Source organism: Seriola lalandi, unplaced genomic scaffold (assembly GCF_002814215.2).
Source record: "Seriola lalandi dorsalis isolate HSWRI2012SDOR001 ecotype SW California unplaced genomic scaffold, Sedor1 jcf7180002054933, whole genome shotgun sequence".
In the NCBI taxonomy this organism is placed as follows: Eukaryota; Metazoa; Chordata; class Actinopteri; order Carangiformes; family Carangidae; genus Seriola; species Seriola lalandi.
The window spans coordinates 4,677,553-4,694,859 of record NW_019525485.1 but is presented as its reverse complement, the minus strand read 5'-3'; the positions used below and the strand labels follow the sequence as shown (position 1 = coordinate 4,694,859).

The window sequence follows — 17,307 nt, the reverse complement described above, 5'->3', positions numbered from 1 at the left end:
CCATAAGGGCGTTTGTGAGTGTGTTAGTTCTCAGAAGGCAGAGTATCGTTCAACACTGCAAGTTTTCAACGGTCTGTACAAGAGTTAGTGAACAGCAGTATATAAGTGTCAGCATTAAATGAAAATAAACAGCGGACATATCTTTGCAGCACTTTAACCACTTTCCTGTCAACCAAATTTAAGAGTTTATTCCCCGACATTATCAAAAGAGGAATTTATTTCTGAGGTCAGCAGTGTTCCCGTGCTCCAGAGGAACCTGTAGTTAAGCCTCTGGCCTCTAAGAGAGTACAGAGAGCTGGTCTGAAGGTGACCGACATGGAAAGGACACTTTCTAAAATGTTAACTTACTGTCATGGGGGCAGGCAAATATCAACTGTCTGCCTCTGTCAGTAGAAAGTGAGACTATGTTTTGTCATCCACTCAGCTCTTGCTCAGAGCTGCCTCTCGTTTGTCAATACATGAAGTGGAAGATGTGTAAGAACAAGGGAGTGGATGTGCAGGGTGCTAAGTGGCTCCCAGTGTCTGTCCTCTCACAAGATCACATACTGATAAATCTTGGATCCAGCTATTTTCTTGTTGTACAGCAGCGGCCACTGTGGTCTCAGGAGTCTCCCAAGGAGTTGTTTTCAGAGCTCTGAGGCCTGTGATGTTCAGGAAAGCCATGTATGCATTAGCCTGTAGGCTTGTCATTTGCATACACAACCCCCATCAGAATCTAGTGTTTTTCTGTTTCCTGCCCACAAGCTAGAGGTGTAATTCTCTTCTGACTGATGGAGTGCTGTTCTAGGCCTGGAAACCGGGGAGAACTTTAATCTTGTCTGCTCTCTACACCACCAACATTATATTTAAGGGCTATATCACTTCCAAAATTCACTCGGATTCCTCCCTTTCTATGGTTTGCAATTGCAATGGCAAGGTGGAGCAGGGAGACACATCTTAGCAGAGGATTTCCAAAGGATAAGGGAGCCACAGGGGCTACCAGTGAATATACCGTATCGACAACAGCCCGGACCGGCCAAACAACACAGAGGCCCTGAACACAATCGGATATAGATAGTGTAGATTGCTAGGAGGCTCAGTTATGTCAATGAGTGCAACAAGACTGTCCACTACATGTTTTATCAACCAGCGGTGCACAGTGAGCTGCTCTCTTTTGTGGCGCCTTGGGATTCGGCAGTGAGGTCCAGATAAACAAACGGATGAACGAAAACAACCTCTGTCTTACTCTATCTGGAAGCCAACCCCCCCCCCCCCCCCCCCCCCCCCGGAGGAAGAATAAAGAAGGAAGGGTGAGGACTAAACGGATGCAGCCACAGAGCATCTACAGGCTTTCTCCTCTCATCTCCTGAGGTCCAACATGGAGCGCTTAAGGCGTTCTTTGGTGCCAAAATAAGATCTGGACATTGATTCTTGTCCATACAGCAGTGGTGCAGTATGCAGAAGGCTGATCTGAGTGACAAAATGCTTCTTACTTATGAAGCCAGCAACTCTATGTATTCCATATGTGAAAGGGCTTTTAAAGTCTTCAGGTGGAGCTCAGCGGCAACTTTCTTTTAAAGACACAATTAGCAGAAGAGTGTTATTCAGTCAGAAGAGTTTTCAGCTCGGTGTTAAACCTGCTTCAGAGAAGTCGAGAGTCTTTTGTGTTACCGCTGAAAAAACATGTCTGACGGAGGTTTGATTATTTCATTCTACAGTTTAATGTGTTGAAAAAGGCGAAGGGCTTCCAACTGAATCATAAGAGTTCCCCTCTATAAAGTTGCAAATTGTATGTCTTAGTTACTGCACAGCCACCGTCCAGCTGTGTTGATTGAAGGCCGCAGAGTCCATATGATCCGCATCCCCCGTCGACGCTTGTTCTTTGGACACGGTGCGTCAAGAGGAAGTTTCCGACTACTTCAGCCAATTGTTAACAGACATCGCTTTAAGCAGCCAGGCGGAACACCGTTTCTGTCTGAGCGCAGCGCCTGCCGTATGTAGCTGTAACTGTGTACGTCTCTCTCCTTCCCCATGAAGTCATGAATATTCACGGGTCGGTTTAAGAAGAGAGCGGATTCTTTCCCATAAGCATGCAGGCGAATGAAGCACTGCTGACCCATTGCAGCCCCCCCTCCTCCAGTTTCCAGTGTATCATCAAAGCGGACCGTAGATGAGGATGAAGGCGTGCCAAGGGAGACGACCGCCCCGCTGAATGCCTCATCAACCTGAGGCCAAAACAGCTCAGTGTCTAGAAGAATCCACAGCATTTCAGGATCTTAGCTCAGAAGTCGCCACAGATGAGTCATGAGCGGCTGCGTCAACACAACGTGGAGAAGCGAGCTGAAAACAGCAGGACTGGATAGAGCATGTATCAAGTGGTTTCCAGTTAACTCTCGCTGTAATGGAAACCTGACACAGTTAGAGGATTTGCAAATATAATTTTGCTCTGCTCATGTTGTCAATAAGCTTTTGAAATTATAAGTGCTGTTGAACAATAGTGAGAGTTCCCCTCTCTGTGACACTGTCACACACCTCCACTGTTAGTTCAGTTTAACATGGGCATGTTTGTCCTCCCTGTGACATGCAGTGATTCTTCATCCCTGAACAATGAGGGGCATCCCATGAGATAGATAGATAGATAGATAGATAGATAGATAGATAGATAGATAGATAGATAGATAGATAGATAGATAGATAGATAGATGTTGGTTAGCAGACTTTCTCATCTTTGGTAGGCTAACTGCTTCTCCTGCTTCCAGTTGTTTATGCTATGCTAAGCTAACTGGTTAATGTTGAACTACTGCTTTAATGACATTCACTTTGAATTGAATTATTACATTTTTTAACTCCCACATTCTTCATCTATGGCTCGCATATGCCAACCTTTTCCATTTTACTCCCCTCAATAGAGCTTAATGTTTTCCTTTTATCATTTGATAAAAGATCTCTCTCTCTCTCTCTCTCTCTATCTCTCTCTCTCTCTCTCTTCTCTGTTTTGATGACCCCTCTAGCAACACTACTCGCAATTTGTTTCTATGGCAACTCACGGTGACACGAAATGGAAATAACTTCCCTGATCTGGCCGCAATCCTTCCGCAACACATCCACTTAATTGTTGGTTCAGTCACTCACACATAAGACCCACAATTTCCCCTGTTCAGCTGTCAAAGCAAACTACCAGCTTTGTCCTTCAAGATTTCTTCCGTAATTTTCTTCGTTTTTTTTTGCAGTGACAGTCTTCTCTGTTACATTACATTCCCAGTTGAATAAATCAGGGCTGGTTTGATTCCAGTCCTAATCTAGGATGCAAAACAAATCCTTAATAAGCACCCTGGAAAAGAAAACACTCCATTTCCAGTAAGTGTAATAAAGTTATGACATTTACCAAGAACATTTCATGACTTCTAAACCCCGGCGATCCTCACTTCATTGAGCCCATTAGCGCTGAACAGAAAACAAGTCCTCTTGCCCTCATGCATTTAAATCAGGTCCGAGCGAGTTTGTGTCTTTGAAATACGTTCGTAAGTTCACGCTAGTTGGGGACTTCTGTAAACATCACGTTATCTCCCCCGAGCCCTCTGAAGTTTCCAGGCTATGACTAATACATGAAGAATTCATAAAGCTTGCCATATTCCTTTTTGGACGCTTAAACCCTGTTGCTGATCTGCTCTTTTTGAAGTCTTTTCTGCTTGGCAGTGTGTCTCATTAACAGGGCTGTTTCAACAAGGCCCATTGATGTGGGGGTGCATTGCATAGGAAGAGGAGGACACCGGAGAATGGAGATCTATTGGCGTGGAAATCAATGGTTATCATGTCAGGCATATGCTCGCTCCTCTCATTCGCCGAGTCAGTGCTGCTGGAAAAAGGACTCGCAGTGTTTGATTTTTTGCTGAGGCCATTTTTATCCCTGAGAAGCTTTGTGTGCCGTGGTGTTTGTCTCATTCAGGCCTGTTTCCTGTTGTGTGTTGATTTTACGACAAAAATAGAAGCATTCATTCATTTTTTTTTTTTTTTTAGCACAACAATGACTAAATGAATAATAGCCACCATGAGAGCAGACACTGTGGAATTTAAATGTACCATGACGTCTTATTCACTTACACAGAAATACACAATGGTGTTGTTTGTGTAATTGATCTTTTAAGAAAGACTCCAGTACACTGCAGGGTTTTGGTTCATTAGGTATCTGCAATGATGCTTTGTTTTGATTAGGGTTCCCTATTCATTATCCCGAGATGTAAAATGTCTTTTTTTATTTATTTTTTAATTTTTTTTCCTTCACAGCTTCATGCCTTCTTTTCCATCAAAAAAACAGCATAGTAATGAGACTCTAAGCCACATGTCGAATTTAATTTTCACCTCTCATGCAGGTGTTTTTAGATCTATGTGGAACAAGTGTCCTCCAGGTGACACTGCTTCCAAATTGAATTCATTAATTCTCCATAAATCCCACACACACACACAAAAATAAAAAAAACGAGGGCTACTTACAGTTTCGGAATATAAAAGAATTCAGCGTTGTCTTCCAGCAGAGTGACCTTTAATGCCTGTCAACCCTTTTTGTTTAATCAGAGGAAAACAAATGGCGCTGGAACAGTATGACTCTTGCAGCTACCAGTTACAATAACACATAATTAGTGCTCATAACTGTTTGTGTGGGCTGAGCTGATGTGTTAATATTTGGATGATCTTCATCTTGAAGAGATTAAATATCTGGATTGTAAATGACACTGAAGTTACAGTAGGTGCCTCATATAAACATGTTGAAGAGAGAGGCGTTTAGAGATTACACGTCGTCATTTTTTACACCTCGTGTTAACATGCGATCTGTGCAGAGATAGACACATAGATACATAATCTTGGTAATAACATCTAATCACAGGCCTTTGCAATTACACCGGGTATTAATAAGCTTTCTCATTATGTAGCTTCTGCACATGCTAAAATTAGAATATGCTAATTTTTAAGTGGACTTGGTGGACTAATTGATAGAGCAGGCTGTAATGCTGGTGTATAGTCTTAATAAACAGGGTTCTCTGTGGTTTTCTGCTGTGTTAGACTTTTTTTTTTTTTATCGTTGTATAAGGTATATCATTTTCTGATTTAGCCAAAAACAGACATCCATGTATGGTTATTATCACAATCTATATCAATATTGTGATCTCCATGTCACCCGCCCCTCCCATTAGAAATGCAGCTCGTTGGACCAACCATTATTTCACCCAGAGAGAGAACACTTTTAAAGGTCGTTGGCAGCTTACAAATGATTGGCTGAAAGCGAGCGCGTGGGGTTTTGATTGGATGAAGGCTAGAACGAGCTGCAAGCTGCAAGTAGAACTTTTGCTGAACTTGATTTTCACTGATGTGTCTGAACATGATTCGCTGCCGGCTCACACATCCAGCCTCAGGCGGCGGACTTGTTTGATTTTTCACCTGGTTTTGGAGTGTCATTGTTCTCACCTGGCCAGTGGATGTAAAACCGAAGGAGGAAATGCTCCAGAGATCCAGTAAGCTGCCCCAGACATGTTTGATCACGCTGCGAAGACTGGACAAGGCCACGGCAGATCGGTTTTAGTGGGAGTAGAAGTACTACAAAAGCACAGGCTTGAGAAATGGACTGAGATGCCTGATAAACATGCTTGTGCCATAAAGCTGTCATTCCCATCCCACTGCAAAGGGGCGAAGAGGGAAAAAGGCTCGCTCTGCTCTCCCTTCACTGAATGACAAGATGATAGTCCTCGGCTGGTTGGGTGGCAGCAGCTGGTTGAGCTTTCCTGACAGCTCTCAGCATTTACTGCCGTTTGTTTTTTTAACCACTGATGTTCCTAGAAGATTAAGACACTTTATTTACATATTCCTACAGCTTTACATCGTAAAAAGTCAGCTGTTGCTTATCTGCACGGCTCACAGCATGTGAGCGTATATTGTAAGCATAACATACATTGATTGAAAGAATAAATGCATTTCAGTTCATATTCATTTTGTAGTCATAATGAAAATGTAGAGTATATATAACATACCCTCTCGGTTTGCATTTGCAAGTCTTTGAAACCGCTAACCTCAAAATCACAGCGATGAGGCGCTTTTCATTTTGACACTGCAGGAAATCTGCCACGTCAAAAAAAGAAAACGAACAATGGCTGCAGCCGGAGCGCTTCACGTGGGGGTTGAACAGTTCATGCACAAAAAAAAACAAAAAAAGCAACAAAAATGTCCTGGTTTTCACAGATGCTACAGTCGCGTTTGATGTTGAGTCGCATTTTTCTTGTCATGCCATTGTTTATGTGGATTTAGCCGGGCATCTCTGAACCAGACAATAGTATTATGGTTTCGCATCACTGTGTTCAGCTCCTTTGTGTTTTTACCAAAGCTGGGTCAAAATGTTACTTGAAATCCCCATTGGATTACTAACAGAAGTAGCGTTTTCAGTGAGTGCTTACAGGCCACTTACAAGGCCAATGTATTTCCATTTGAAAATGTTAGCCTCCACCCCTCTGGTTTCATAAAAACTGACATTTGTTTTGAATAAGATGTAGTTTGCATCTCTCTGGGTGTAATGACAGCGTTCCTGTCTGACTGTGTTTTTTTTCCCGCTCTGTCTTTGTGTCTGCAGTCCCTCCGGTGTTGTCAGTGTCCCAGCAGTCCTTCAATGCCACAGCTGACTACCAGGAATCGGTCACCTTCACTTGCATCACCTCTGGATCTCCTGACCCTGTGGTCACGTGGCACAGGTACCTTCTCCTGCCTTAATTGCTCCCGTCTCTCAGACACACAGCTCAGAGAGATATTGGGGGAAAAAAAAAAAACAGCCTTTGAAAACTGGTGAGCCCTCAAAGATGAAGGATATACAGTCTAGATATACACAAGTGGACACCCAAATATTACACCCCGTACATGATTCAATTCCAAAACCACCAGTATTAATCCGCTGGTGTAACAGCCTCCACTTTTCAGGGGAAGCTTTCCACAACATTTCAGAACCTGGCTGCAGGGATTTGCTTCTATTCAGCCACAAGAGCATCGGTGAAGTTGGGTGCTGATGCTGGGAGATAAGAGTTTGAATCTAAAGTCCCTCCTAAGCTCGACTAGCTATTTTCAAACTAGTGATTTATTCCATTAGTAAATCGGTTGCTCAGTAGATTTAACCTACTTCCAGATAGAACATACGGGACATACTGTATGTGCTACCGCTCATAACCATTGCAAATGTATTCATCTACATCGCCCATGCATGTTTCCTTTACAGAGAGGGAAAAAAATTGTACATTTGTATGATTGTAATTTTTTTGAATCACAGATCAAGCAGATATTCTCTCACAGTTCTGAGGAATTTTATAGTCCGCCCTCGCACGCCGCCCTCAGCAGACACTCCATAATATCACACGCCGCGTAGCAACGGTGGGGAAAATTTGCACCTGGAGAGCATTTGATACCCCACTATCCAGTCTACAGCGCGCCATCAATGTAATTAGCTTGTGCCCACTTAGCAGGCAGTCATGACAGGCTGTTTGCACGTGGGCACCTTATTGGCATTGCTGTGTAGTTCACACTTTTTCCATGTACTGCTGTTTTGTTTTGTGTTATTCTTCCAGTTAATTCATCATAATGCACCATTGCAGTGTTTTCTCATATTTTAGCCCATTTAGTACAAATCAGTTGCTGCTGGCTGTTTTCTAAAGTAAGTAATCCATCACAATTAACAGCATGTTACATTATTTGCAGCATTAATGGTTGATAATCAAGTCAAATGAGGTGGCACTTACAATGCATTAACACACAACAATGATGTAACTTCGACGCGATACACGGTTGACATTGTTTCTGCGTTGACGTATTTCTCTCAGGTTTCTGTGAGTTGTTTTTCATGCTGTACTGAAAATGAATGAATGGAAATCAATGGCTGCCAGGAAGGGACTGCAGGAAAACGCGTTCGAAAATCAAAGTATGCTTTGAAAAATGGTTGCAGGTAAAATTTTATTTGTCGCGAAAGGGACGAAAGCGTGGGACATAGGGCAGCATCGTCCTTCAGATAACAATAATGTTAACTCCGGCTCCCTCAACAATAGCAGAGGAAGGAAACAATCAAGCGCTGGCTGGTAAAACAACAAACCATTTAAGTGTGAAGTCTTAAACAACTACACTTAGCTTTCATTAAAAGCAATTTGAAGTTGTTATTTTCTGTCTTTATCTATCATACTTTATGGTCTTTTAGTTTGAGTCTAGCTGCCTTTTTTTTGTTGAGTTAGGTTAGTCTGGGAATTTGCAGCCAAAGTGTACAGTTCAAGTGTAGAGCTTGGGACCAGCAGGTATAAACCAGTCAGAAATGCTTGAGTAAATGTATTTGATGAAGAAAATTGCGTTTTGCCTTCTGACTTGGTGACATTTATACATGCAGATTTATTTTTACGCAATGTCATGTCGGCGCCACAGGTTAGTTTGAGCACAGTGTGTGAGTGATGTTGAAGGAGGGCTACGTGCATGAAAAGGTAAACAAGCAGATATTTGCATGTAGACACTCATCACCTTAACTAAAAACGTCACATATTCCAGCATTTAACCTAATGACAGGAACATTGTAAATCTACCGTGCATTACACTGTGAAGTATGCAGTCAGGCTGGAGGAGTGAATGCATCACTCCTGCGTTTAATGTGACATTTTCTCCAAGAGTGATGGAGACATAATGAGAACTGAAGTGTCAGTGTAGTAAGTTTGAAAGAGAAGTCGATCACAGCAGAGAAAAAAAGAAAAAAAAGCGAGGCACAGGCACATGCATTACTTTAGAAAGCACAAACAAAATTTAATGGCGCCGCACAGCTGGAGACAACCTCAGCTTTGTAACCCTCATTCATCTTGCTCTCTAGGTTCCAGCCCAAGCAACAGAAATTATATTTACCCCGGGGTGTATTACCTTCAGCAGCACAGCAAACCAGGAAAATGTGCTTTTGATGATTTAACAGCATGCATAATATAAACAGCAAATTTTCCAGCAGTGATGGGCGAGAGCTGACGTATTGATTCATTCACATAGAGACTATCTATAGGACAGCTTTGTCCCTACGTAATGATTCCCCTCACTGTCACTATTTTGCAGCACAATGGGAAATTGAGTTATATATGACTCGGTAATTACAAAAGGCAATTGAAATGAGAAACCTGTTCATCTGTGGAAAATGACATCTTTGTCTTTATGTGCTCGTATTACACACCAAGCCAAGATAAAGAGCCTTTACAGAGGGAGTTGTGTGTTGACACTGTGATCAGCCTCGTGTTCAAAGAGCTAGAGCTAAAAAACTGACCCAGAGATAAGGCAATTGAGAGTAAAGAGGGAATTTTTGTTGGAAAATGACCTTCCACTTTAGCAGAGCAGTTTATACTCAGGAAGGACAGGCTTAAATAAAACTGGATGGTGCAACACAGCTAATAAGACTCTGGATTCTCGGGAATGTACAGTACGTGTCACCTGTATAATTTGCACGATCGCTGCAATTCTAAATGTTTTTGTCCAACTAAAACTGTTTTTGTTTTTTACACCATTCTGCAAAAACTCCACCTAAAAGAAAACTCTTTGTTTGTCTCCACTCACTTTTTATTTTTTAATACATAAAGTTTAAATCATCCGTCAAGGCCAAACGTCTGCCTCTCACTTTAGAGATGACATCACTTCACCTCCGATAGACTGCGGTGTCAAATGACTGTCAGGCCTTACAGTGCGTTCTCCTGTATTTCCCAGGTCAGTAAGTCCTCCACGTCAGTCTGCGACTACAGAATTAAAATGCGCACACGGCAACAAAAGCATCGGCTTAGGCGTAAACAACAATCACAACCCAATTTAGTTTTTCCTTTGAAGTCACCTCTCCCAGCGATCTCCGGCTTCCCGGTTGCATTTCCTGTCAGCGCAGGAGTTTTCACCGCATCCCCTGTGCATCTTGGGTAATGGACTACCTGTCAGCAGTCAGTCAGTATAATGACATTCAGTGCTGCAGCCCCGTCCTGCACTGTCCGTTCTAAAGATGAAGCCTCTCTTCATTTCCTCTTTGGCTCGCTAGCGTTATTATTACTTGGCTTTGGTGTTTCTTCCATCGACTTTCAATTATCCTCCCTCCCGCTTTCCCTACAGTACAGTGAAGCTGGGGCGCAGGCCCCGCTACACACCACCCCTGCGTTTGTGTCTGAATGGACAAATCTCCACATTTGAAATCCCTAAAATAATACGCTTGTTTTCTTTTTCCATTCACATAGACTATACAGTGTGAGCCATACAGAGAAGTCTAAATATATTTAGATGTATGCACTATTCTAAGCTCTGTGCTTTTTGAATCCTATTTCTACAATAGCTTATGAGGTTAAAAAACAGGCTGCCCGTCTCAGATTGAGGGCATTATCCTCCATATCGAATGAACAGGTGAAAAGAAAATTGTGTTTTCATACTTATCATTCATATTTTAAGGTTAAAATAGTTTTTGGATGAATTAATAATAAAAAAGGAACGGATAGTATTTCTATCAATGCTGTAACCCATAAACATCTGCTCAAATCTTTCTTCATATCCTTTTATCCACAGCTATAATCTTTTTTATTTTTAAATTGTTATTCTTCCATGGAAACTCATGCATGCTCTTACCCAGCAACGGCCTGCTTTGGACACAGATTGTCTTTGTAAAGGGAGAGGAGAACATTACTCATTCACTCTGCCTCCCGATCTGTGCCTTTTGTCAGCTGATCCCAGGATTCAAAGCACTTATCTCCCAGCCACACACAAACACACACCTTCACCTCTGACCTCTGGACTATCTGACTTTGTTACCACTGGATCAATTTAGAGGATTCTTCTCTAACCTCTGCCTCTGTCTTAAAAGGATAACTCTGCTTTTTAAATGGTGTAATTCTTTTTCTTATCTTACAGAGTTTTATCCATCTTTTAATGTTTCGTGGAACAATGCGCCCGGCTTCATTTTGTAATATGTTGCAGTGGGATTGTTAAAGCAGTACACACACTGTAGATCTTGTTGACCACTTGAAGACAACAGGACACTGCCTGTTTACATATCCAGCGGGTGCAGATCAACATTATAGCATTCATTTTAAGCCATCTCCTGGTCAACATTCACTCTTCTTTTTGCTCTGCTTTGGTCTCCACCAACTCCTGACTCTTTGGCAGTGAAAATAGCAGTGGATGAGAGCGGTGAGACCGAACCAAAACATAACGGTTAGGGGCCGTAAAACAGAAACAAGTGGTTGAAAGATGCTAGAACAATCAGTAGAGGGCGACTTTATAGTCCGGGTAATCGTTTTTCTATTTGTTTTGAGTGCTGCTGCTGCTGCTTGATCCCATAGACATTCAGTCACGGTGCTAACCTTTATCCTTTCAGCCTGCATGCAGACGGCATCAAAAAGCCCCCATGATTTTGTCTAAATCTGTTTTCAAATTTCCCCCAAAAACTAAACGATCCCTTTCACCTTATAGGTGACGCGCCTGGTTAAGCAGCTTCAGATAAACAAACAGGGGGAGGCAGCAAACCTGCTTCGCACCATTCTGCCTCTGCTATGAAGCTTAAATATAGACATAGATCAGCTTTAGCAGTTGCTTTTTTTTTGTTGTTTTTTTCTGGCTAATTTCCGCACAGAGTCCAATATGCATAAGACATTAAGTCAGCACTGTATTTCCAAACCACACCGGAGTCGTTCTGGGAGCACTGCAGTCCATAACAGAATGTACACAAATGAGCCCAGGTGGAATATGATGGATATTTTTATTTGCAGGGCTGGAGTTTGAGAAGTCATAGCGGGTGACGTATCCCGACGGCACAAGACAAATGATTCATTGAACTATAGTTATTTCAATTACAATAAGAGATTTCTACTCAAAACATGACTTCTATCTTGCTTGAAAGAGTTTCTATAAAAAGCTCTGTCATGTTTATGTGCTATAGATAGAAATAGCTTCAAACTCAAACTGTCTGCACTTAGCCTCTCTTTTATGGGATCAGTAGACATCCAAAGTGCTAAGATTATACATCTGTAACATCAAAACGTGCAGCAGAGTGAATGTTGCGGAGGTCACGGGTCGGGGTGCGAGTTTGCTGTAGTTTCTCCGCCTCACTCGACTGCGGCGTGTGCCTCCGCTTTTTCTGTGTTTCTTTTTTGCGCAGGAAAGGGCAGCAGCTGGAGCCGTCAGAGCAGCACTTCTTCAACAGGCTGGAGGGCGGGCGCAGCATGCTGACCATCCGCAACATCCGGCAGGGCGACGGGGGTACCTACTCCTGCAAGGCCACCAACAAGGCGGGATCTCAGGAAAGAGAGCTCTTCCTCAAAGTGTTCAGTAAGTACGGCTACGGATCTTCAGGAAGACTAAACAGGAAATGAAGGATGTTAACAGGCCGGTGGTATATTTGGGAGTTCCAGGTTAGAAACTAAGCAACTTTTTACGCTTACTGTTTCTGAATCCATGATTTTAAACCCCTCTTTCCCTGTGATCGTAGAAAGGAAAACATTTAACCACGAATTTCATAATGACATTCATAAAGACTGTATTTACTGCGGATAGGTCACGTCAAGGCTACTAGCCGATCTTATGCTGTTTTGGCATATATCAGATTGGTGCAACTTCAGACAGGAGCTGAAGTAATCCTCTTTTTTAACGTCCTTCCAGCCACTGTGAGAGAATGTGTGATCGCAGTCCACAAAAGTGATTTCACTGGTTACTGAAACGAGTGAATAACCTTTACCTCGACTTGCTGAATGTTGTCTTCACTGACCAATCACAGCTGCTCCTCTCTCTCTTACCTCCAGCGGTTTCAACCCATGAAATAAAACTGTATTTTAATAATTCAGCAGAGGCATGTCCTTCTGGATATTATTTCCTTTTCACCAAAGACCTCACTGTTAACCATTCACAGGGACTACTTCCTCAGCATGTAGCAGTTTCAAATTAAATTGTTCTCCATTGTACTGACTGTTTGGTTACGTTTAGCCACAAAAACAGCTTGGTTAGGTTTTGGGAAAGAGGGTTAAAAGTTAGGGGACCTCCGTCGTCATGGTTACAATATTAAACACATGATTATGGTTATAGAACAACTGTGTTCATGGTTGAATCTAACTGACCTGAATTAACAGAAATCATTATAAAAAAGTTTTGATTATTGTATACATTTCTAATAATAGAAATATTAGATTATTCTCCACCAGAGACAAGTGTAATAACATTGCACATATGTGTGATATCTATAAAAACCCTCACTGTGATGACCTCCACTAATTACGTCATATAAATAACTGTTTTTCAAAAGCACAGATGTCCACATATGATCCTCAGCCCATCACAATAAGAGCTGCATCAATATGATATATTTCTCCTCAACGAAAATATTTCATTTATTGCTTCATATTTCAATTACTGCACACCTCCATAGAAAAATTTCAATTTATACTTTCATAAACCTGCTGGCTATTTCCTCTCAGATCACTCTGATAGGGCATATTCGGCTCATGAAAATGTATGGAGATTTTTGTGCTCGAGTCATCAACATCCTCCCCGAGATGTGAGAAGCGCTTGTTCTTCAAAATGCACATTTAAATGAAGAAGTTAAGAGGGGAGGGAGGAGTCCCGCTTTTCACTGTGCGGCTGAGGAAACGCAGTTGTAAGTTAGTTTTATTACCCTTGACAGCGCAGACAGGAGGAGAGCAGTCCATTTAGAGGGGGGGTGTATGTGTTCTTAATTCATGTTTAGGCGCCGCAACACGCCGTCAGACTCGGCGCTTCTTCTTTAAGTCAGTCGTGTTTCCACCAGGATATGTTTGTTTTTATTTTTTCATATTCTGCATAGACATATATTCTATATTCAAAGGGGCCAAGTAAGATACTCACATTTCCTGAATGCTATTAAAATCCCTTAGATAAGGCAGAGATTTAACTTTATCATCATATCCAATGATTTTAACACTAGTACACAGTTAAAGCTTCAATTCTATGATCACAAAAATTCCAGTCAGGCTTAGACAGCATATTCACAAATGTATCTTATCTCAGATGTGTCTGATGACATGATTATAAGTGGTAAAATTAGCTAAGGTAATAGGATCTTCAGCACAAAATGAGATGAAAGACAGGACAAAAGAAGAGGGAGAATTTATTCCTCGTAGAGACGAGTTTCCACTGTACACCGGAGGATTGGGAATGAGCTACGTAGCTGCAGCAGCTGCTGGATATTCACTTTCACAGATGGTTTTCAAAAAATGTAGCCCCATCACAATGTGTTGCCGCAAACAGGGTTATTGTGGCAATTAATAGCTTGAAGCCTCTTTTCATTCCTATTTCACTTTCATACACTTCAATACTTTCACATCTGGAGGTCCAGCGTCGCCTGCAACTTGCCGTCTGGCCACTTTTGTAAAGTGCCGGTAACAGCCCCCTCGAGCCGTAAATGCCAGAAGTGTTTGTCCTTCCAGCTACGATCAGTCTTCGGAGATTATGTCAAGTTGTCCTGCCATTTAGGCTCCGGGTCGTTCAGCATCTGAGAGAAAAAAAAATCCAACATTCACTGTTAGGAAATAGCTACATATCATTTCTTGAGTAGTTCTTAGACACGCTAGCAGCGTGGCTCCAGGGACGCGTCGTCGGTTGGTCCAGCCTGAAATATCTCAACAGCTACTGGATGGATCGACATGAACTTTAATGTTGGCATTTCTGGTCTCTGGAGGATGGAAGCGTTCTCACTCTGTGAACATTTGCAACTTACAGTTTACCCCCCTTACACCCATCTCGCCCTTAAACTTTAAACTTTACTTCGCAGATTTAATTGTGAATGGATCAAACAGCCATTCATTTTACACTCAATGGCCCATAATGACAAAATGAAAATTGAAACCACAGTAAATGTAGACAGCAGTGAGTTCATCTATCTCAGGCAACTGCAGTAAATGTACATTAAGCAGCGATACAGGAAGAAGCAGAGATGCACATCCCTCTGCAGACAGAAGCCTCGCTGTCCTCTGCAACCAGCTGCTGTTTGCACCTTGTAGCTGTGTTGTCAGGAGTCTGTGAAATACACCGTCCCTCTTTAATGGGCTTTTATCATTCGAACAAGATGGCTGAACACATCGCGCCATTGTCCTCTCTCTTTTTTTCTCTTATGTTCCTGCAGAATACGCATCGTACATTATTCACTGTTTGTTACGGCGCACGTAAGCAGAGGCAGACAATAGATAATAGCAGATAATATGTGGTGAGTTACATCACCGCGAAATAACTCCCTGGGATGAAGTAAAACTCACAATCTGAAAAGATATATGACAAGAGAGCGCGTGGGGGTTGGGTTTCTCCGCTCGTCCTCCTCTCAACTTGTGAGTGAGTGAATCTGTGCTGACATCTGCATATGCTGAAAGAACACACATTATTCTTATCAGATACAGTATCCGTCAGTGGGAGGGATAACAGCTTTATGTTACCACAGAGGGGGCACTAACTGTGGTGTAAGCAGCAAAGAAATGTCAAGGTAAACATTACTGACACTCTTCTTAAGTCATTATGTTGTCATCATGTCACATTCTGCTGCAACACTGAGACAGTTAATGGCTTTATTTTCTTTATGTATATTGTGTATGGGCTGACGCTGTGAGGTAGCTTCATGCAACATTTACAAGTATAATTATGATAATACCTATAATTGATATAATAAAGTGTAATTATAGTTATTATAGTTAACAAAAAAACACTTGTTCTTAATTACACTGGGTTAAAAAAGAAAGTTGCAGAAGTTAATTTAAATTTACGAATCAAACTGAAAAGAATAAACTCTAAAAAATACCGCAAACCTGGAAGGTCAAATTAATTCTGAATTTTTTTTATCTCTTAGCACACAAATGCTTCTCAGTTCTTTCTCATTTCGAGTCCAAATGTTTTAGATAATGGGTTATTAATAATGTTCCCTGTAGAGTGGGGTTTTTGCACCATGCTTGATAAATGAGACATTTTCCATTTAATATTTGCATGATGAAGGGCATCTGGGGCAAAAACGGCTGCAGATAAGGTGGTGATGAGGAACCGGTTCAGACCGGTCTCTGTACTATTAACAGTGTTATCTGTGTACGTGTATGTGTGTCTGGTGGTGGCGGGATGCCTTTGAATGTGTGTTTGTGTCGAGCGAAAGTGTCTATTTACACGCGTGCGTTTCTGATGGCTGGAGCCATCACAAGGTTTAAAAGATGTGAACGATCATCTGAAGTGCTCCTCATCTTCCTCTCCGCAGAAATCTTCTGAAGTCATTTAGTCTCATCACGAAGCTTTAAATCTTTTTCTTTTTTTTCTTCGAAGGAGAAAAACTTCAAGGGGTTCAGATAATTTCACTTGTTCCCACCGCAGCTTTCCCTCTTCGTCTCGACACAAAACAGAATCAGGCAGATTGTTGCATTGTAAGAAAACGCCACTTGATTCTGGAGGATTTTTGAAGTCATGATTTATTTTCAAAACAACTGAAATTATCTTTGCTTATTGGCAAATCTGTTTGACTTGTTTCAGGAAAACAACAATTTGTAGACTAAATTACTCACATTATTAGGGTGGTTATTTTTATAAGTGCTGGGATTGTAGGAAACTTGTGTTTATTGTTAAAGGATGACTCATTTATTTACATTTCAGGCTTATTTCCTGCTTTCAGACATCTTTCCCGTTTGATACGATGACATTGTATTCGCTGGGTTAATTGCTGAGATCTCAGAACACACACACACACACAAATCAAATCGATTACTCTAATTGTTCATTGTAAACATTCATCGCAGTGTCCAGATTGACTTCCCCAGTTTTAAACTTTGAGCAGGTGCAGGCAGGGCTTTACACTTCTCTCCAAATCCAACTCTATAACCTTTTTTTTTTTTTTTTTTTCATGAATGGTTAATTCCTGCATCCTTTCAGTATTTCAGGTATGTTCTTTGCAACCTTTTCTTGCCCTGTTGTAGTGATACCGCCGCGTCCCCAGATCTCAGTGAGCTCACGTGGCGTCAATCACTGATGAGACATGACAGCTGGAGCTAAACTGTGACTTGTGTTGCAATTATCCTGTAAGAGTAGATCTGGCATTAGGTTTAGTGTAGGTTAATTAACACAGCTTCAACACAGCGGTTAGGTAAGGATCTATGCACTGAAGGTCTTTGCAGGTCTTGTAAAATGTGTGTGTGTGTGTGTGTGTGTGTGTGTGTGTGTGTGTGTGTGTGTGTGTGTGTGTGTGTGTGTGCCCACATGTTTTGACAAGCTCCCGAAATCCCTCGAGATGGCTCCTCCACCCCGAGGTTGAAGCCATGTGAAATTCCCAAACGTTCCTTAGATCTTCCC

General features: G+C 41.8%; 1 protein-coding gene across 2 annotated transcripts in view; it reads left to right on the top strand.

Moving 5' to 3' along the window:
* The window catches only part of ncam2a (neural cell adhesion molecule 2a), a 241,650-nt gene that overhangs the window by 181,034 nt on the left and 43,309 nt on the right, over positions 1–17,307 (top strand). For both annotated transcript variants that reach the window (XM_023393367.2, XM_087170181.1), the window contains exons 6-7: positions 6,593–6,710; positions 12,131–12,300. In XM_023393367.2, coding sequence (XP_023249135.1) covers positions 6,593–6,710; positions 12,131–12,300 — 288 coding nt within the window. The remainder of the gene's footprint in view (positions 1–6,592; positions 6,711–12,130; positions 12,301–17,307) is intronic.